At 36.8% G+C, this 21,434-nt stretch overlaps 4 protein-coding genes across 5 annotated transcripts in view; 3 read left to right on the plus strand and 1 right to left on the minus strand.

The window, feature by feature from the left end:
* The window catches only part of px (MAP7 domain-containing protein plexus), a 95,458-nt gene extending 77,059 nt beyond the window's left edge, over window positions 1-18,399 (minus strand). For both annotated transcript variants that reach the window (XM_018105571.3, XM_018105570.3), the window contains exons 1-2: window positions 16,935-18,399; window positions 3,091-4,665 (exon numbers count right to left, since the gene is read on the minus strand). In XM_018105571.3, coding sequence (XP_017961060.1) covers window positions 3,091-4,665; window positions 16,935-17,015 — 1,656 coding nt within the window. In that variant the 5' untranslated portion in view covers window positions 17,016-18,399. The remainder of the gene's footprint in view (window positions 1-3,090; window positions 4,666-16,934) is intronic.
* On the plus strand, window positions 5,206-7,000 carry LOC108654350 (protein phosphatase 1 regulatory subunit 36). The gene has a single exon (XM_018105576.3). The coding sequence runs from the start codon at window positions 5,367-5,369 to the stop codon at window positions 6,825-6,827; it is 1,461 nt and encodes a 486-aa protein (XP_017961065.1). The 5' UTR covers window positions 5,206-5,366; the 3' UTR covers window positions 6,828-7,000.
* On the plus strand, window positions 7,479-9,218 carry LOC149091161 (uncharacterized). The gene has a single exon (XM_089262047.1). The coding sequence runs from the start codon at window positions 7,630-7,632 to the stop codon at window positions 8,989-8,991; it is 1,362 nt and encodes a 453-aa protein (XP_089118173.1). The 5' UTR covers window positions 7,479-7,629; the 3' UTR covers window positions 8,992-9,218.
* Window positions 18,400-19,304: 905 nt separating the features above from the next.
* On the plus strand, window positions 19,305-20,258 carry LOC149091162 (uncharacterized). Its single transcript, XM_089262043.1, has 3 exons — window positions 19,305-19,549; window positions 19,609-20,034; window positions 20,092-20,258. The coding sequence occupies exons 1-3, from the start codon at window positions 19,507-19,509 to the stop codon at window positions 20,097-20,099; spliced, it is 477 nt and encodes a 158-aa protein (XP_089118169.1). The 5' UTR covers window positions 19,305-19,506; the 3' UTR covers window positions 20,100-20,258.
* The last annotated feature ends 1,176 nt before the right edge of the window (window positions 20,259-21,434 follow it).

Below are 21,434 nucleotides of genomic sequence, written 5' to 3' on the forward strand. Positions count from 1 at the left end.
GAATTTTACATTTTTATGGCTGGTTGCAATTTGTGCGCTTTGAATATAAATTTCAAATAAAATGCCACAAACTGAGGCAGCCAGCCTCGGTTCGTCTGTCTATGTGATAACACTGCGCAATGCAATTCAAGTTGATAATAATACTGGGGCGGCGGGTCAGTGCAAAAAAAAAAACTATCCAAATAAATAAATATAGAAATGGAGAATAGATATAAACCTAATGCCAGACAGCATTTGAAAATATTTATTTAACTGCAATAAATATACTTAGTGCACATAATGAAAAGATTTTATTATCATCAAATCACATTTATAATTACATATATATTTGTAATTATATATAAGCAATTATAAAGCCGAAATCAAAGCACAAATTTTAGCAATAAAATTAATTTAAATTTGGCATATTTTAATTGAGTTTGTAAATGTTATGGAAATATATATATAATATATATATGCATATGCAAACATAATACATATTTTATTGCATTAGACAGCTTGTCTAGCAACATCCATTAGTCAGTCATGCAAACTGAAACTGATTTTTATAGAAGTTCATAGAGTACCAAAGAGTTTATTGGGTTTGTATATACATACGCCTGTAAAACAGTTGAATAATAAAGCAAAATGCATAAAAGCTTGAATATATCTTTTATTTACATTTCTGAGATATAACAACTGGCAGAAAAAATTCTATTTGCTGCACAATATAAGTATTATATTGACGCTACTAAAGCAAGACTGTTAATGTTAATTTCTAAAACCCGAAAAACAAATATGAGTGTTGGAAAGTGTGGGAAAGTCGTTCAAGTAGTATTTCCGTAAAGGCATTTGATTTACTGCCTTGTATTTAAAGAAGAAGAACTGCAGAGATAAGAAAATGATGTAAGATCGCAATCTGTGCTCCTCTCCTCCCTCCTCATGCTCTCTTCACAATATTCTATACTGCAATAAAATCACACTTGAAACTCTCGATAATTTATCTTTTTTTTTAGTGTCCATCAATTATTGACTGTATCTAAATAAATTCCTTGAATTTGATAATAAAATAATGGCATAAAACCATTTGAATATCAGAGCAGCTATTTAAGTAACAGCAATAAATATTTATTAACACAAATATAACGTGGCTTCAGCTCAATCACTTCAATCTCTATCGTTTAAAAACGAATTATTTCCGCGTTAAATCATTTGGAAAACTCTCGGCTTTAATTGCCTTAACCGGTTATCGAATTCGTTCGCCAATCTTGCACATTTAATTGTTTATTTTCCGTGTATATGTAAGCAAAATTTTAAATTGCCTGTTGTTTATTTAGCTGAGTCATAATTCTATAAATAGCCAGCCGAAAATTCTAATTTCAAATTGAAGCGCTCGCTGTGTCTCCGCGCTCAATCTTATCAACGAATTGTGATGGACAGAGCGCTGGCGAAGCACTCCAAAAATACATTTCACACACAGAAATAACATAAATCGAGAGCCAGAAGTAAAAAAGAAACGAAACGCAAAAAAAGAGAGACAGACAAATAATCGCGGAAAGCTATTAAATTTTAATCAGAAATACAAGCGACCCTGCGGTCAAAATTCCCACCAGAGCGAGCAGAGTCACATGTGATGGGCATGAAAATTCTCTGTCGCTCTCTCTCTCTCGCTTTGGAGCTCAGTCCTCTGGCTGGTTAACTCCCAACATCGAATCCACTGATTAATCGCACAGCACGCGGGGTCATTTGACGGCGCCATCCCATTTCGTTCCATCCCATCCCAGCCATACCCTACCACATCTTCAACCATCATCGTCATTATCAACATCAGCCGCATCATCATTCTGATCATCATCAGCACAATTTGTACTCATCCACATCATCCTCGGCTGCGCAGCGGCAGCAATTTGTTTATTTTGATTCGTGTGACGCGAAAAAACTTTTTTTTCGCAAATTTGTTTGCGTAAATGCTCTTTTCTCCATTTGCTTTTAGTCGCCCACGAGTTGGGTTTGTCCCAATGTGAGGTCTACTTAGTGCATATGCAATATACATATATTCGAATTTCTTATCATTCGAATAATAAATTTACTACAAAATGCTAAATTAATCTATTGATAATGATAGAAGGAGCATAGGCAATAATTCTTAGTAATAAATTTATACATATCTAGATATTGCTATATCAAAATATGTATAGAATGCTTTAAGACATATACTTGCTTCATTATTGAAAATGAGTAAAATTAAATTTATATTTTTTAGAGATCAGCAAAATTTTCTGTGCTTGAAGCATAAATATTCAAAATTATAAATTAAATATAATTATTTTTTTTTTAATAATTTGTATTAAATTAATTATTAAAAAATAATTATATAAATATTATTAATCGTATATCATTAATTAATTATAAATATTATTAATTTCATATAGTTAGTATTAAATTAATTATATAAAATAAATCATATTTATTTAATAATTAATATTAATAAATATTATAAATTATAAAATATATATTATTTGTCTTTTATAAATGGTATTAAATTAATTATATAAAATTAATAATATAAATATTATTAATCGTATGTAATTAATTCATTTTTTATATTATCAATTTTGTATTTAAATATTTTATTATTATTAATTTTATGTAATTAGGTATTAAATTAATTATTTAAAAAAATAAATAATATTTATTTAATAATTAATAGGATCATATTTATGCTTTGATGAAAATTTTATTAATCAAAAAAATATATATACATTTATTATATATAGATTCCCATTATGAATGAATTATTTATTCAGTTTTGATTATCCTATATAAGATTGCCTATTAAAAAGTATTTATATTCCAATTTCTGTACTTAAACTCACTTTAAAGTCTAATTTGAGTCAAAGCAAAATTGCTATCAGAAAGGAAATCTATTTGAATACATGTAGACACACGTTTAACTTATTTTAATTTAGTTTTAAATTTTTGTAGTACACAGAGAGTATATTAAATATTATAATAGATATACTAATTATACTATAATAAATAGCAATCATATCATTTGATCACACAGAGAGACCTTTATCAAATAGAGGTTAATACTTTAGTTGAGCTTACCTGATGTGCATTCCATTGCTGTATGAGATCCTCGTAGCAGGGCATGCAGGCCTGAATCATGCCGCGCGGATCCTTGGGGCGCGAGCGCGCTGGCCGCGGATGCTGTTCGTTGAAGAGCGGAAAGTAGGCAACCGACTGGCCCAGCCGGGACTCCTTTGGCTTGACGGTGCTCAGCTCGACGAGGCTGCCGCGACGCTGCTCATCGCCGCACACATAGCAGACTTCCGTAATGGAGTTCTTGTCGGGCATGGACAGATCCAGGATGCCCACCTCGGCAGTGGTTGCGGATGCATTGCCCGTCTGACTGCGCGGCGTGGGCGTGACCACAGGCATGGGCATTGCGGCAGGCGCGGCATTTACCGCTGATGAATTGCGCAAATCCAGCACCGTGGCGTTGTCATCCTCCAGGCTGGGCGGCTGCGCGCTCAGCGGCAGGCTCGACCCCACGCCGGGCAGCGCGCTATACGGATTGCCCTTGTAATGGGCCTGGGGCTCAGCCGAGCCGGCGGCCACCTGCTGCAGCATGTGATAGGCGGCCGTCTGCTGCTGCAGCTGCTGGTACTGGGCGGGCTGGTACTGCGCCGGCGCCTGGGGCGGCGCTGGCGGCTGATAGTTGTGCTGGGCCAGCTTGAACTTGTGCTGCGCAAAGTTGGAGCTGGAGCCGGCCGAGGTGCGAGCGGGCGGCTCGCTGGGCGGCCGCGACAGCGGCGATGGCAGCTGCATATCTCGCGACTGCGGCCGGCTCAGGTATTTGTGATTGCTGTAGCCCTGACTGTGGCTAGTGGGCGTGGCGTTGCGAGGATAATAGTCGGGCGAGGCGTTCCTTGAGGTACTATGGTGTGGTTGCTGCAGCTGCAGCTGCTGCTGCTGCTGCTGCGGCGACACAGCCGGCGGCGCCCCCACAGCAGCATAATGCCTGCCCAGGGCATACGGATCCATTGGAGGCGCTGCCGCCGCATTCTGCAGCTCGGCAAGCCCGTTCTGGCTGAGGTGCTCGGCGCTGAGGCCCAGCATTTGGGCCGCATACTCACTCTGCGTGGCCACATCGGCGCCAATGTAGCCCTTGCCATCCACGCGCTTCATGTGATAAATGCGCTGCAGCAGCGGCTTCTTCTGCCTCTCGAACGCCTCCCATTGCTCGTGCAGCAGCCGGAAGCACAGCATGCAGGCCATCACGTACATCTGGCCGGCTGCCACGGGCGGTACACCCTGCGGCGGCTCGTGCCGCTCCAGGAACGGAAAGTGCGGCTCGCTCGGCCGCTCCGGATTGGCGCGCACGCGCAGTGCCTCGTAGCTGCCGTGTCCGCCGCACACAAAGCAAACGGAGGCGGTCAGGTGCTCCGGCGGCGCCGAGGCACGGCCCGTGGACCGGACCGGCGCTGGATAATATTGCTGCATATTATTGTGATAGCCACCAAGCGGCGATGGCATCAGCTCCGCGCCGACCGCGTGCTGACTCTGCCCCGGCGGCATCGGTGGTGGTGGTGGTGTTGCGGTTGGCTCGGATTGCAGTGGTGCGCTGCTGCCACGAAGTTCATTTTTAATGTACGCTTTCGCCTTTTCCATAATATTCAGCTGCAAAAGATGAGAAGAAGAAGAAAGCAATTAGAATGCTTAGTAAATTATATAACGATCAGAGAATATTAACTATAATATAAGTAAATGTCTGTAAGCTCAGGAAGGAACTACGCAAAGATCAATTGGAAGTATAGAAAGACTCTCGATCTGCTTGATATATATAACAATTGAGATCGATTTAACCCTTGAGATCTTCAGATCTGCAAATAAATAATGATTATATACCGATTTTGAGGCAGTCTAGAGAGCAACTATATCGAATATATTATTATGTATTATTTTATCATATTATAATATCATATTAATATATAAAACTATATATATATAGTATCCAATTCCCTTAATATAGTCATCCAATTCCCTTAATACCAATCAATTAAAAATATCGATATTTTTACGATCATAACGATACACATCTATATTCAACAATAGATAACATATATCTTATTTAAGTTTAAACAAGAAGATATCTTTTATATAAATATATCGAAACATCAAATTACGTAAAACTTTAAGTTGTCAACAGCATACAAAGTTGACTTACGTAAGTTGCTAAGCAAAAAATAGTCAATCTCCAAAAAAACATATCACCAAACAGAGAAACTAACAAGCAAATACTCCAAAATAATACGAACTCATAATATATCGTATGCTCTATATACAATATATACTCATAAGATATCGCATTTTTGACCAAAATGAAGCGCATACATATCGATACAGCCGTACCCAACTATCCCAGTGGCAAATGGACATGGGACGAAGCGGGTGATTGCCTGAAATTCGTCTCGCATAGCGAATTGGGGGAAGCTGGTGAGCGGTACATTGACACAAATGGATACAAGTTTCTGCGCACAATCGATCAGCACGAGGAAACGGTTTTCCGTCAGGTGTACGTACGGCCCGGCGCTAGATATGATTTGGACACCATTGGGTTACATGATGTACGCGATCTGGTGCTCTTCATGATGCCAAAAGAGTTTTTAACCTTGAAGTTTGTTGCCTTCATCCATCAGCCAGATGTCCATAGGCTGCTTCATTCGTTAATTCTTTACTTTAACTATTTTCTTCAACTGGTGGAGTTCATTTTGATACGACGGGACGAGCTATCGGGCAATAAGGCCCAGGTGCAAAGCGAACAAACGAATGAAGTGAAGCGAATATGGTCAACCTACTTGGGCCAGTATCGCCTATTGGTGGCCAGAAATTACAGCGTCATCTTAAAGAGCGAGGGTGATCTGAAGAAGTACTATCACACGAAAGAAATCGTCCATATCTCATCCAAGATCAAGGATCGTGCATTCCACAGTCAATTTCTGGCATACGCAACTCAAGTCGTCTGGATTACCCTGCACAGGCGTGCCTATTTCATTATTGAAATGGAAATGAATCGACTCTTCCGATCTGAATACTTTCTAATGAACCGCAAAGAGTATCCGGAATTTACGCCGGTCGAGCGATCGTTGCTCTATGGCCGCAACTGTAAAATTGTCAACTATCGTGAGCAAAGATCGCCGTTAATTCAGGAGTTGCTCCATGTAGCCGATGAGGATATGCCAATCCTATGGATCGGCGAACGAATGTATCGTGGCTCCGATCATCGCATAGCCGAACTGGAACTGGAGTATATGGTGCCCGATATGCAATTGTATATGGTCGATATATCGCACGGTATTCTGGGTCATCCGAAAACACTTTACAACACCATCCTCGCCTTGGACTGGCCATCAGTACGCTATTCGAACTTTTCATTGAATTACGATCCATATTATATGATAAGGCAGCCGGAACTGCATATACCCAACATCAATGATATGGCGTTGCGCCGAATGTCGAAGAACCTGGAGCACTACTACAAAATATTTCGCATCTACGAGCAAGCTTCGAAAGCGGTGCTCATGAATTGGGTCAATCGGGTCAAGGTTCTCGATTACTATCACACTGGCGGAGTTCTTCATACTCTTGAAAGGAGCTGTGAGTTACAGCTGAAGAGCGATACGCGACAAGTGCATGAGATTGTTGAACAATTTAAGGATACAATGGGAAGACTACGAAAAAAGAAGGTTAAAACTATGGGCGACGTTGACCAAACGAATGCTGCACCGGACGAAAAGCCCGATTATGTACTCAAGGGCGATGACGTATACTTTGCAGAGTAGTTCAGATTCATTCAGACCAAATGGAAAGATTGGAATTGTGCTTCAAATTGAAGTGATCGTTAACGATTTCATTCAATTTGACGATAGCAGTTAGAATTACGCTATTAAACTGTTATAATGCTGGCATCAAAAGCTAAACTAACTATAAATAAACCAACATAAAACATCAACAAGTTCGGCAACTATCTGATTGACCTTGCCATGACTTTCTGATAATAGCATTAGAGAAGAGTTTCTGGAGATCATCAGACTACGATTAGCTGGTTTTACTCTCTGCCCATTTGTATGGTCGCGTAGATCTCGTATATTATTGATGCTAGGTATAAATATTCCTGTATATCGTATGCGGTACGAGCTTCACATTTGTATCGATAACTCTTGCCATTTCCTTTTAATTTTAATCGATAGGCCTTCTCATCTTATTCCAGAAAGTAGCTGAAAATCGATTTTTAGCCTCAATGGAAACAATTTTTAATGTATAAGCAAAGTAATTATATTTGCAGCTTATGTTATTGGATGCGCCAAAGCGAATGCAAATCAGTATTACTTTATAAATATATGTATATAGACTTTTTTAATTCCATCACAAAGAGTTTTTCAACAAGTAGTGACTCTTTTTAGGAAAAAAAAAGAACTCAGTTTAAAAAGATCAATCAGAATACGAAAGTTCCCTTGCATCAAGTGTCAATAACAAAATATTCAATCTCAAAAAACATATCACTAAACAGAGAAACTAACAATCATCAAATATACCATATATTTAATATAAGTATAACAGTGATATTATCTCTTGTTGTCCAACATGAATCGCATACATATCGAAAGATCTTTACCAAAGTACAGGGTTGGTAAGTGGAAGTGGAACGAAAAAAGTGAAGAGCTTAACTTTCGGGTGTATACCGACTTGGAGGATCGGCCAACACGTTTTATTTACACAAATGGTTATAAGTTTATTCGCACCATCAACCAGGACGAAGAATCGGTATTACGCGAACAGTTTGTCCGCTCCGATAACACGTTCGATGCGGACACTGTGATAATCGATGATGTGCGGAATTTAGTGTTATTTTTAATGCCAAAAGAGTTTTTGAACATGCAGTTTCTTGAATTTATGCACCATCCTCTTGTGCATAGACTGTTGCATGGTTTGATTATATATTTTGAATACTTTTTGCGTTTTGTGGAGCTGATCCTCGTACAGCGAGATGAACTCAGTGACACGTACCAGCAGATTAAGTCACATAATTCGACTAAAATTAAGCGAATTTGGTCCAAATATTTGAGCCAATATCGAATTCTGGTCGCTCGAGATTATACCGAACTGATAACGGGCGATGGGGACCTAAATCAATTCTACCATTTGCGAAGCAAGCTCAATATTTCAGCCACGAAGTCGGACGGAATTCTGTACGATCAATTCCTAGCGGTTGCAACTCAAATCGTCTGGATCTCCTTGCACAGGCGGGCGTATTTCGTGATCGAGATGGAAATAAATCGACTCTTTCGCTCTGAACACTTCTATGCAAAACGGCCAGAGTATCCGAGGTTTACGCCCGCGGAACGTTCGCTGCTCTATGGACGCTACAATAAGATCGTCAACTATCGTAATCAGACCTCGCCCCTAATGCAGGAGATGCAGAATATATCCACTGCGGATGTGCCCATTGTATTGATCGGGAGACGCAAATATCCAGGCACCGATCCTCGCATATTAGAGCTCGAGCTGGAATATATCGTGCCGGGATCGCAGCTGCGACTCATCGATGTGCAGCACGGCATACTGGGCCATCCGAAAGCGGTGTACGACACTCTCCTCAGATTGAACTGGGCCGCTCTGCGCCAGTCCACGCATTCCTGGATAGCTGATAAGCAACCATATCTACGCATACCCAACATCGAAAATATAGAGGAGCACAAGTCGTCTGAGGAGTTGAAGTACCGCTACAATATCTTCTTCAAGCACGAGCCAACGAATCGCGAAACACTCGCCAAATGGATGCAGCGTGAAAAGCTCCTCGAATACTATAACAAACATGAAACTGTTAAAAGCGTTCATGACGAGGCCAAAACCCGTTTGGCATTCGAAGAAGAGAGGAGCCCCGTGGATAAAATTGTTTCTAGCTACATGGATATCATTTCCAAACTGCGACAAAACAAAAGGTGATCAGCGAATAAGGAGAGGAAAGAAAGGCAAATTGGACTCACTGAATAAATCTCTTGAGCATGAAGTAACTCCGGATGATGGGAATATGGATAATCTGCTGGAGCTCTTTTCGTATGCCACTTACGTTCGAATTTAGATTTAATTATAGTTCTTTAACTAGTTAAGTCTAATTTTACTTTGTAGCAAAATAATATATCTTAAGTAAATGAAATCAGCACAAAAATTTATAGGCCGAAATTTGGCTGCCTTTTCGAGCTTATAAATGATAGATACTCATTCAATAAGTGAAAAAAGCATATTGGTTTTGTACAATGTCCTTTTAGCTCTTTGAATCGCAGTTGAAGATGAAAAATTACAATAGGGAATATGTGCCTTAGGATTATTTATCTTGAACAAGTTTTCCTACTTGGGCCAATCCAAATGTAAAATCTATCTTTCGACTGCGAATGAGTATTAAGCAGTTGCTTAGGCCCGACTGCAGCGTTTTTACTTTCGATACTTTATATATTTAGTCGTCTATACTAATGAGTGCTCTTTTAGTTGGAAATGCCGCATCAATAGGCTATATATATTATTTTTTGCACGTGAATGGTATAATTCGTCTGTTTTGCTTTAATTGGAATTCGCGAATCGACGCTAAAGTTTTGATTCATGGGGCTCAATATTTCATAATTCACAAGGCAAATCAAGTCATCATTTCATAGGAGAGTGAGGAGCATGCTGAGCAGTTGCTAAATGAGAACAGCACACAATTGCTTAGCATATTCAGGTTCAATTTCGAGTGGACCTGATCACACTAATTCACACAAATTCATCGGGTTCTCAGACGAATTTGCTCCAGTTCTAACAACGCACAATCCAAATGTTTACCATACATAAATACAAACATACACACATATATATTTTTTTAAATAGTTGTATATTTATTGCTCTGTTTGGGAAGTGCGGGCTTTCCTTTCTACGCGATGACCGCGGCATTTGCGCCTTATCAACATCGATGCTGATGCCACATACGTCATTCATAAATTTATTCACGAATGTTCGTTTAGAGCGTGTAATACATATTAATGAAACAAATGCGCAAAATAAATACAAAAAAAATAATAAAAATAAAAAAAAATTATCAGAAAACAGTTCGCGTCGACACGAAGCAATGGCCGACAAATCGCCGACGTTGAAGCCGATTTCAAATACAAAATAAAAGCTTCCCGCATCGCGATGCCAGAGATCACGATCGTAGATCATCGCAATATATATGGGTTATCGGGGCCCTGATGAAATAGGTTATCAATGCCGGCAATTGTCCGCTTAACGAGCAACAAAATTTGTATTCTAAAATGCTCTGAATTCCACAATTATACAAAAATTATTGACTCGATCAATACGAGGCATTTTACTAGCTGTACAGTTAGCTACCGTTACATTGTTTGTATGTGTAAACTGAAGTTGTAAGGTCTTTTTGTAACGTTATATATACTATACATATATGACTACATAAGTCTCGATAATGTTTCCAATTTCCGTTTCCAATTCCCTGCACTTGCTTAAATTGAGTAAGCAGACTCTATTAATGGATGTTTGTTGCTTAATACTGTGTGTTATGGATTTTCAAAACTATTCTTTGTATAAAATTATTTGGTTCTTGAAGTTTTTATCTCTTTGAAAGCGTTAAGAGTTTTTTCTGTTTTTTTTTTTTTTTTTAAGGGTCATATTAAATATTTTTTATAGACTTAATCGACTTCTATTGTCAACTATGTGTGCCTATCACATTATTCTACACCAACACGAACTAATTAATATTATCTATATATTTTATACATATTTTATATGTACATATGTGACTTAAGTCTACAAAATTGAAGAAAAACTTAGGCAAGTTTAGTACTTAATACTTTCAATTTAATAATTTCAATTAAATAAACCATAAGCTATATGTATGTATACGTATATGTATATAACTAAAACAATATAAGTTGTAAGCCTCTAGCTACAATTGCACAACTAATTTAATATTTGTTATTTCTTTTTTAATATTTTTTTCTTTATTTTTATTTCTATTTACATTACCTAAATATAGATTATTGATTAAATAAAAACTGATTGGCATACTCTCTATGGGTCAAAAGGTTGTGTAAATATTTTGCATTATTGTGAATTCTCGATTTGACAATCAGCATAAAAAGTCAATTTAATTCCATCTTCATTACACAATTACAGTTACTGTAAAAACAATTTCATGAAATGAGAGTTTGAATTTCTCTAACGGTTAAATTGTCTGATTTAATCAGCTGCATAATTAGAAAGTGTATAATTTCATATGCAATGGCAGGTGTAATGAGCAAACGTGCCAAGGCAGCCAGATAATATAAAAGCAACATACATTATTGTAGCAGGTAATTAAATTGCTTTATTTATTTATTTTACTGTTCAAATTAAATTTTCCAACAATTGTAAACTTGTAAACGTACAAGCGCCATAAAGTTAACACAAACTGAACAAACAACAACAAGACGAACAGGAACAAGAGCAACAACAACAACAACATCAGCATAAACAACAAATTTATCAAGCCCCTCGCCAACTGCCCGCCCCCATCAGCAACATCGATGTGCATCGAGCTGGCCATGTTTCAATTATATATATATGTATATATTTTTATTTTTCTTTTATCGACGTTTTTTTTTTTTAGAATTCCATGCAGCGCCAAGTTTTAGCAGAGAGCAGAGCATGGGATATGACTAGTGGCAGCAACTGCCTGCTAGAAAGAGAAATGTGCCACTTTTTATAGCCCTTACCCTGGCTTATGCAAATGGGGTATATGGAACGGCCTCGCTTGCTCACTAAATAATTTATTTTAGTTAAATATGAAGTAGAGTAATAATTGCCATATTTATTTTAGTTAAATATGGAGTGGACTTCGGTTTATTAAACTTTGTTTTATATTGAGAATTAGGTAATTGCATTTAATTTTATATTTACCATATAGACTTTTGTTATTTCTATAATTCGTTTTTTAGGCTAATTATTCGTAAGGGAATTAAATATAGCTAAAAATATATATATTTTATATATAATTATTAGCTCTTACTAAAATATTAATTTTTGACTAGCAAACATACAAGTATTAGTCATTATTTCTAATTTGTAGCAGACAAAAAACTGCTTTAAAAAAATTAGAATTATATGGAAAAATTGTATACTTTATGAATATAGAATTTTCAGGATCATAACTATAATCTTTTATATATAACATATCTATATCTTTGATCTTTAGTGTGACAGTTCCCCTGGAAACTCACTGCGAGCTGATCAATTCAGAAACAGAAACGGTATTACTAGCTCAACTCAATGCCTTGAGTCTTGGTTCTTGAGATAAATATAGTGATGTGATTTGTAAAACTTAAATTCTAAATTTCTTTCTAAAATTCAACATCTATGGGAACTATGAAACTGTGGAACTTAAAAAAAAAAAAAATTAGTCCACGCTGAAAAAAGATAATAACAAAACACAAACTATTTAAAGTATTTAATTCAAGGGTATTTAATTTTTCAAACGCCCAAGTTAAATGCTCTACTTTTTTGCTACGGCAGCCTTTTAAGAGTTGTTGTTGTTGTTGTTGTTGTTTTCGTACAAGCGAGCTTCGGCATGCACTTCAACAATTTTGTTGTTGTTATTGTAGTGCCGTGTCCTGCTGTTGCTGTTCCTGCTCCTGCTCCTGCTGCAGTTGTTTTTAAAAACTTTTGCTGCACTGAAACATTTTTATGGCTCTCGTGTCCTTCTGGCAGAGCCATGCGGCACACGCACACACACACACACACACACACCCAACGAAACGACGCTGAATGAGAGAAAGGAAGAGGAAAAAAAAAAGCATGTGAAATAGAAAACACGGCGTAAAGAAATTCACGTTGACGGCTTTAAGCGTTGCCCGCAGCAAAACTTTAAGAATCGCAAGTTCGCATTGCTTATCGCCGTTTGTTCTTGACATTGTTTTTGTTATTCTTTCCATCTAGAGTAGTTCGTGCGCCAATAGAGGGAGCTCAGAGCGGAAGTTCCATAGAGCAAGAACTAAAGTAACTGAAAGTTTTCTAGGACGGTTCGCAAAAAGTTACGCTGTTGAGAACTTTTAACGCTTTTTGGGAATTTGTTCCTCATTTTTCTTCTATAAGTTTTCTCTCTCTCTCTCTCTGTCTTTCTCTGCTTTTCGCTCTACTACTGAGGTGCTTAAACTTTGCCGTCTTTATTGTTCGTTTTTATTCTCTCTTTTCTTTTGTGTCTGTTCCTAGTGACTTTGTTGAAATGGAAAACTAAACGCATTGGCAAGTGCTACGAAGTTGCCCAACAGCAAATTTAATTTAAACAAGAAGAAACTTTAGCCAGCCAAAGATTAAATAGCTTTCTAGGCAGGCACATGATGTGTAAAGTTTTGCATATAAATAGGTTCGATCGATCCAGAGAAGCCAGATGTTAAAGTCAAATTCTCACATTATTTACTATACATCAGATAACTTCGATTTATAGGGTATTTCTGATCTAATAAGCCAGCAGCAGCGCCATTTAAAAGTTTAAATTTAAAGTTTATTGCATCCACATATTTCCTTTCATTTTATCCATAACATATTCATTTCAAAACATTTACAGTTAACTATTTGCAGAGTAACTAACTGTCGAACTTTGCCAAACTCATGAACTTTCCGCGTAAAGTATTTTTAGTTGTTTCGTTTTGTAATTTGTTCGTTTGAATAGCAGAATTGAATTTTAAAATTTGCATTGGCCAACAGCACCAACAACACAAACTGCATATAAATCCTGGCAACATAGCGACGGACAGAGGGGGCAGCGAGCGGGGTGGGGGCATAAGATGGAATTTATTAAATAGAATTCCACGCAATAAACTCAGACAAATAAAAAGGCTTGCAAAAATAACAGCAGCAACAGCAACAACAACAACAACAGCAGCAACAACAACAACTGCAACAAAAACAAAGGAGAGAGCAAAAAAACAGCAAAAACAAAATTCGTAAATTCGTGCCTGCAATTTTATGGCAGGACGTTCGATGTTGGCTATATGCACGCATCCCGTCGCCAAAATCCCAGCGTTTTCCCCGAAACCCTTTCGTCTCGCTCTACTTTATACAAAAAAAAAAAAAATAATAATAATAATAAAAAAAAAAAAAAAAACAAACAGAAAAAATAAATAAAACGTTTTCGGCCTCGAAAACAAAAGCGAAATAAAATATGAGAGAACAGCCAATTGCGAAACAACGAATAAAATATACCCTTGGGAGAGCAAAGCTATTAAAATGCAAACATTTCAATAAAAATAAATAGAAAATAACATGAAATTGCAAAAGTAATTAATACTTTTGAATGTAGATAAATAAATAAAGTTGAAAGTTGGCAATTTGATTTTCATGCCTGATATAGAGTTTAAACTAGTTTATAAGAGTCGGCTTTAATTTGGCGACCGATTAAAAATTTAATTAGCTTCAATGAGTATTTAAATGATAGCATATTATATCTAAAAGATATTTATTATAATAAAAGGCCCAAATAACGATTAGAATTTGTAAAATATTTGTACATAAAAAAAATCAGATTATAGAAATAATTTCAGTTTCTCTCCCTCTCTCTCAGTTAAAATTTTAATTTGCTTAAACTTGTAGAAATATAAGTATAATAGAGTCGAGTCCTGATAATTCGAAATGGCACGCGGATCCGATTTTTTTCGATTTCCACAGAAATGCAAATTATTTTCTTCAAGAGGATAGATTTTCTTTCTTTTTCGACTTATCGCGATTTTCGATTTAGCGGGATAAAAATAATAGAGTCTCGACTGCATTATACTATTATTATTAGCCTGTTTCAAATAAGTCACCAATTAATGTTAGCCACTTGGCAAGGGTATCGAGAACAAGATGAGCAGAGAGCATCACATTTTTTCCATTAACGACTGTCGCAACTGAACCCCCATCTTCCGTCGTCGTCCTGTTGTCCCACTGTCCGTTGTCCAGTTGGCCAGTTGGAAGCAAAACAAGAAAAAAAATACAAATTCAAAAGGTTGCTGAGCGCCAGGCTCCCAATGCTCCCAGTGCTCCCCAATGCTCTCCAGCCAGGGTGAATTAATAACCGTTGTCGCTTTTAAAGTTCAGCCGAATCGACCGCAAGCGACGCAGACGGAACGGAGCGAACGGAAGAGAGCGAGGGGGGAACAGAAGGAAACGGCACAGAAGACGAGGCCCAGATGAATTGACATTTAATTATTGCGTAAATCATAATTTTGTTCATTTTTTTTCTGTTGTTGTTGTTGTTTTATTCTCGGTTCCCCCTTTTCATGTCGTTTGCCGTTGTTAAGTGCTCCACACTGGGGACCAACCACATCAAATAACCGTTTTAACGGCTTCGCATTCATTTCATTTCATCACTTTAATAAAACGACAAGGATTTAACTTGTTTCTGATAGCCAGAAATATGTTATGAACTCTCCTTTATGACTGCAATGACAATAAAAATCTAGATTTCAGGCATTGAATAATATCTGCGGAGATACTTTAAATAAGTGACGTATTATGAGCAGATCAATGGAAACTTATTTGAGTTTTAATGTTGTAATATACATCGTAATTTCAAATGATTATCATTAAAGCATTTGATGAATAATAGCATACGTGCTATCCAGAATGATCCAGAAACATAATTGAGCAATAAAGTTTTGGGTCGTAGATAAAGTTTGATAAGCAAATAAAAACTCAAGTGAATTATTAAGGAAAACACGTCACGTTTGCCTTTGGCGTGTATACAAAAGTAATTAGGCAAAGATATTGCAAAGATAAACATATTTGCATAAGTTATATTATTCGCTCAGAAAGAAATATCATTCTATTGGTTGTGTATTATGTATAATTCAAGAAGCAGTTCGCAATAAGAATAAGTGAAAGTGGGTTGGAATGTAAGTCCATTTACTTTATGTTTTTGGAATAAAAGAGATATCTTATTTCGGAATATGAGAAAAGAAAAGGCATTAATATATATACAAATATATATAAGCTATAGCAGTAATAGTAGTCAGATTAGCAGCAACAGTCGACTAACAGTGACAGTAACAGTGACAATAACAGTGACAGCTACAGTAATGGTAACAGCACTAAGCGATATATTAACAGTCGAGTAAATATAACATGGATTTATGACATCCACATCTGGGAAAGAAAGAAAACTATAGCACTAGCACTCCGTCTGGTAAGCACATTGCAAATAACGAGCCCTTGCTGCATTCTACAAGTTAATCTTTAGATAAGAAGTTTGCACCTGGTCATGACTATACCAGAGTTCAAGAATTGCATGGAAATGCCCAATAATATTCCGCAGCCCTTTACGTTCGCTACGTTGTTAGCCAACATTGCATCCACTGGGAGTCCTAATCTTATCTGTATATTATCAGCAGACTTTTATTTGGCTATATTTAGACTTGTTGCTATTATACTTATGCATATTTAATGAAACAAATACGAGTGTTGTAACAAATGCATAATTCACAGCGAATAAGTGTTAAACTATAAAATTGTGAGTGGCCAATCGCTTAAAGGGCGCAGCAAATGGGGTATATGGGGCATTAACTGAAACACTTTCGCAGTAATATGAGGAATGCCAAGCGATGCGGCTATACGATGTATGAATTCATATATTTGGATTGTGTTGCTTGTGCTGTGGTAAGAATCGCAATGAACGTCATGTCAAATTAATTTAAATTAATTGAATTCCCAATTTGTTGGCGGTGCGAGTCTAACAGAAACTACTTCGAACCAATGCAGCGCAAAGCGAAGATTGATTAAACCGAAGAAAACAACAAGAAATTAAAGACAATCGATTGATTGTCTTTAGTTATTGTTTTTTTTTTTTTTAATTTCAGCTATGTCGTACGTTTGGCTGTTCTGATACAAACCTGTGTGCAAATGAATAATCCAGATCCAGATCCAATTAAATGCTGCTGCTGCTCCACAGACACAGACGCACACACACACATACACACACATGCAGTTGCATATGTACATGTGAGCTCGTAAGCTTAAAAGCCCAAGTCACGCGTCTTGGGGGCAATGAGACGAGAGTAAAACAAGAACAACAAAAACCGACACGAAACGCATTTGGGAAAGATGCGCGCGATGCGATTAAAAGTGGCGGCGGCCTGCTAGGACGGCGGGACAGGCGCAAGGTGAGACACAGAGGCACAGGCACAGGCACAGGCGCGGGCAGAGGCAGAGGCAGAGACGGCGCCGCCAACAACACCGACAAGTGACGTCAAAGAGCGGCTTAAATTCACTTAAACACATTAGGAGCACGAGAGGGAGATAGACAGATAACGTGATAGAGAGAGAGTGAGGCACTTGGTGTGGCTTTTTAGCTCTAAAATTACTTTTAGCTTTTTATTTAGCTTTTGGCTTTCTTTTGATTTGGCTGCTTCGCTGATTTCTTTGCTCACTTTATTTTAGCTTTAAAAGCTTAAGAGCACAAATGGCTGATCGACTTAATGCACGACGGCTGCTCGGGGGGCTTTTCTATGTATTCTCAGCTGTTTTCTAGCTGTTGTTTTTGTTGTCAGAGAAAATTAGAGCGGGTTGTTGTTGTTTCTGTTGCTGTCGTCGCTGTTGGTTTTGTTTTTGCTGCTGCTGTTTTTGTCATGCTGTCGACTTTCGCTTTATTTCGCTTTGCAATTGTACAATTGAAACATTTTTAGGTATTTATTGTAAACATCCAATGAATTGAGAGCAATGCGTCGCTTCATGGTCACTGCGGTGGTCTCTGCATAAACGCGCACACACACACACACGCACTCACGAATAGCGCAAACACAGACACGTACGATCACGATCAAAGCGATGGCGGAGCTCCCAGCCCCACGTCGGCAACGGCAACGGCAACGGCAACAACGGCGATGAACAACAGGCGACGGTATCTACGGCCACCGTCACCAGCTGGTTGCAATTAACGTGAGCAACTGCAGCCGCGTGCACTATTCACTAGCTTCGATTTGTATTTGGCCAGCACGGAGCACGGCCATGCACTGCAGTCGAGTGGCTCCCTACAGCAGGCAACGGTAGGCAGACAGCGGCGGCAGCGGGCAGCAGTCGGCAGCGCTTATTCAATTGTTTGCATTAGCCTTGCATTCACGTTTAGCACTATCGCGAGCACTGGCCGTCGCTTGTTGCTGCTGCTACTACTGCGCGCTATTGTCGCCAAGGCACACGCGAATTATTACAGTCAACACTAACTTGGCGTTAGAAATATTTTTAGAATTTCTTTTAAATGCGAACTCTCAAATTATTATAACACTGTGTCGCCGCAGACGGGGCGATATTTACATTTAGATTTACACGCCGAACTACGGTCAACTTATCGATGACACCATCGACAGCAACCGATAGTTATGCGACAAGCATCGAATGCACGCTCGACTATCGGCTCCACATTGATAACCTTCGCCATTTACAAATTTCAACTCTGCATAATTCTGTTACCACTAACCAGAGAGCTCTCTGGTTAGTGCTGTTACTTATGTCAAATAAAAAAATATTTGAATTTCCGATTGGAAACAACCAATAAGAAATTAAACATATCAAGAATACAAACACTGGTCAGTGATACAAATTAACTATTATAAATATAACAACAAATAAATACATGAAAAATATAAATTAATAAGTAGATGTCTCAAACCTATACTTCTCACTAGTAATAAAAAATATTTAAATCATATTTAAATTTGTAATATATATTTTATAGTAAGGCAAATCATAAAATATTATTTCCTGAAATCTTTACGGGTCTTAGAAAATACTATCGATGATGTTTGATAGGCAATAAAAAAATGAAATATCGTTTAAGCCGATTTACACATTAGCCGATGTTGAAACTACCAAGTTGCAACAACGGTACGCGCCTGTATTTTAAATTTGATGAACTGAAAAATAACATATTTTTTAGCTGATATTTAATGTGCTTTCAACCACAAGCTGTGTCCGAATAGTAGCCTCCAATTTTTTTTTAATATTATATTTATTGCTTTCTATAAACAGGTGCTCTGCTTTGTTTTGAGTTGTTTTTTTCACTAGCTGTCTTTCTTTGTCATTTCACTCTTTCCTTCCTTCTCATTTCTATTTAATTTTCATCAGTATAGACTAGATTTTTGCGATTAATGTAGTAGCAACATTTGATATACGCCGTGTTCATATTGAAGTCATAATAAACAACTGAAGTTTTAAGATAAAATTTTTAATGAAAGCGGGAAATAATTTGATTAATAGTTATCGACAATGACAACCAGTGTATCCACCTTAACTTTGCTCTGTTAACTCACAGTCGGAAGTGGCGGCTAATCGATAAGCTGACGTTTCACTAAAGTGCGCGTCAATTTAATAATTCAAATCATTCTCCTGATTTACACAATTTTTAGTAGACTTGTGCTATTAACATCAAAATATATAGTAAATAAATTAGTATTAAACGACTTGCTGAAAATGAACACAGAGCGCATGATTTTTATTGTCTTCATATGCAGTGGTAAGTTATTTCAATCTAGATGGAATGGGGTTTTTATAAAGGCTTTTTAACTTCTGCAGCTTTCCTCCTAGTAGTTAAAGCAGAGCCTGAGAAAGGCTCAAATTCCCAACGTATTATTGAAATACTTAAGAGCCGATCGAATGGCACCATCAAGCTTGTAGATTTGTATAATAATACGAAGACTAATGGAAGTGATACCAAGCATTTTATCAAAGTTAAGGAAAATGTCTCTAACAATTCAAAGTGGATATTATCAAAGAATTCTCCAACTCATCCATCCAACGGCTTTTTAGCGCGGTTTAAGCATAAACTGACTAGCTTTCATACCCATAAGTCCCTAAAATTAGTTAAGCCCCTTTCCCAGAAGACAGAAAATCACAACTATATTTTGATCAAGGAAAAACTTCATATGGTGCTCTATGACAAACACTTTTCGCCCAAGTTAAGCGTCGTCAAGCTAATGTACACCATAGTCGATAGATTCTGTAAGTCAGCTCACATTTGATATTTGATCTTAATTGAATTATATATATTGTTCACAGCAGATTAAAAAGATTTTTAAATTTCCATTCAAGTTAATCAAAATCACAATGAGTTGGTATTTGATGAAGAAGAGTTGATCGAATGAGGGACATATGTTAATGCAGTTTGGAAATATTTATTTTTATTAATGATAAATATAATCATTGCATTTTTTAAAAAGAAAACAGCAATGAAACAGGAAAGAAAGGGAAAAATGTATTATTTAAACAGTTTATAGAAATAAATGTTAATAAATAAATCAAAGTATAAATAATTCCCTTTTCTGTTGCTATTACTAACTTTTCTCTATGCAGTTGCCATCATATGGAATTTGATTACAATGCTCCTCAATATAATTCATTTTGATATTCTAAACCTTTCCATTTCCAGCGTATTTCCATGTATATCCTATTAAGTTTCTAACATAACCTCAAATAGAGAACATTACATAAAACAGATACTGCTTTACTCAGTGCTAATTCTAATGATTGTTAACAAATTTCTCGCATTTTTTTTTTAGAAATAGAGACAGGGAGAGAGAGAGACAGAGAGAGAGAGAGAGAGATAGCGAGAACTGCATTTTTTTTTAGACATTTCTACACATTCAAATATTGATATAATATTTGGTTTACGTTACTTGGCTTAGACACTCACTAATCTTTACTAATCAACATAACCTCAAATTAAATTATAAACAGAACTCCATGGAATTTATAATTCTTGTAAGCTTTATAAGCTGTAAAATTTTTAAAAATTCTGGAATTTTGTTTCTCAAATGCAAATACCAAAACCTAATGGTTTTTTATAACTTTAAATATTTAACGGCAGCTAACTTAACCTCAATGTTTTTCATATATGTATGTATATTTTTTGTAAAATATTCTAATACAATTACTTTTTAAAGAAACCCACACACAATTGCAAATACCTAAGCTGTCTAAAAAAAATAAATAAAAATGTAATACGAAATATAAGAAATAAAAACAAAAATAAATTCGTTGATTTTGTATATAAGGTATAACATGTTAACATTTATTATTGACTACGTTTTAATATCGCACGTTTTTTTTCTATTTTTTTTTTTTTTTGTTTTGTTTTTTTTTTTTTTTGCATTTAGCATTAGCTGTTTTTACTGTTCTTGCAGGTACTTAGTACTACTTGCTCCACTAAACTTGCGATTATTGTACGCTTGTCCTAAGTTAATATAGATACATATACATATATATATATAGATTTCGATATAGATATATACACATACAAGACTATATATATATATATAGGGTTTTACATGAGAATTTGGGCATAGTTTAGTTTTAGTGTTAATAAATACTAAAAGTTTAGGCATTTTGCATTAAATATACAT

The sequence above is a fragment of the Drosophila navojoa genome, chromosome 5 (genome assembly GCF_054131105.1).
Source record: "Drosophila navojoa isolate 15081-1374.11 chromosome 5, UAZ_NAV_1.0, whole genome shotgun sequence".
Classification (NCBI taxonomy): Eukaryota; Metazoa; Arthropoda; class Insecta; order Diptera; family Drosophilidae; genus Drosophila; species Drosophila navojoa.

Excerpts from the sequence above, each read along its gene's own strand:
- LOC149091162 (XM_089262043.1), top strand. The coding sequence starts at position 19,507 with ATGAACACAGAGCGCATGATTTTTATTGTCTTCATATGCAGTG. Across the intron at positions 19,550-19,608 it reads TATTGTCTTCATATGCAGTG|CTTTCCTCCTAGTAGTTAAA; the intron begins GTAAGTTATTTC and ends TAACTTCTGCAG.
- LOC149091161 (XM_089262047.1), top strand. The coding sequence starts at position 7,630 with ATGAATCGCATACATATCGAAAGATCTTTACCAAAGTACAGGGTTGGT.
- LOC108654350 (XM_018105576.3), top strand. The coding sequence starts at position 5,367 with ATGAAGCGCATACATATCGATACAGCCGTACCCAACTATCCCAGTGGC.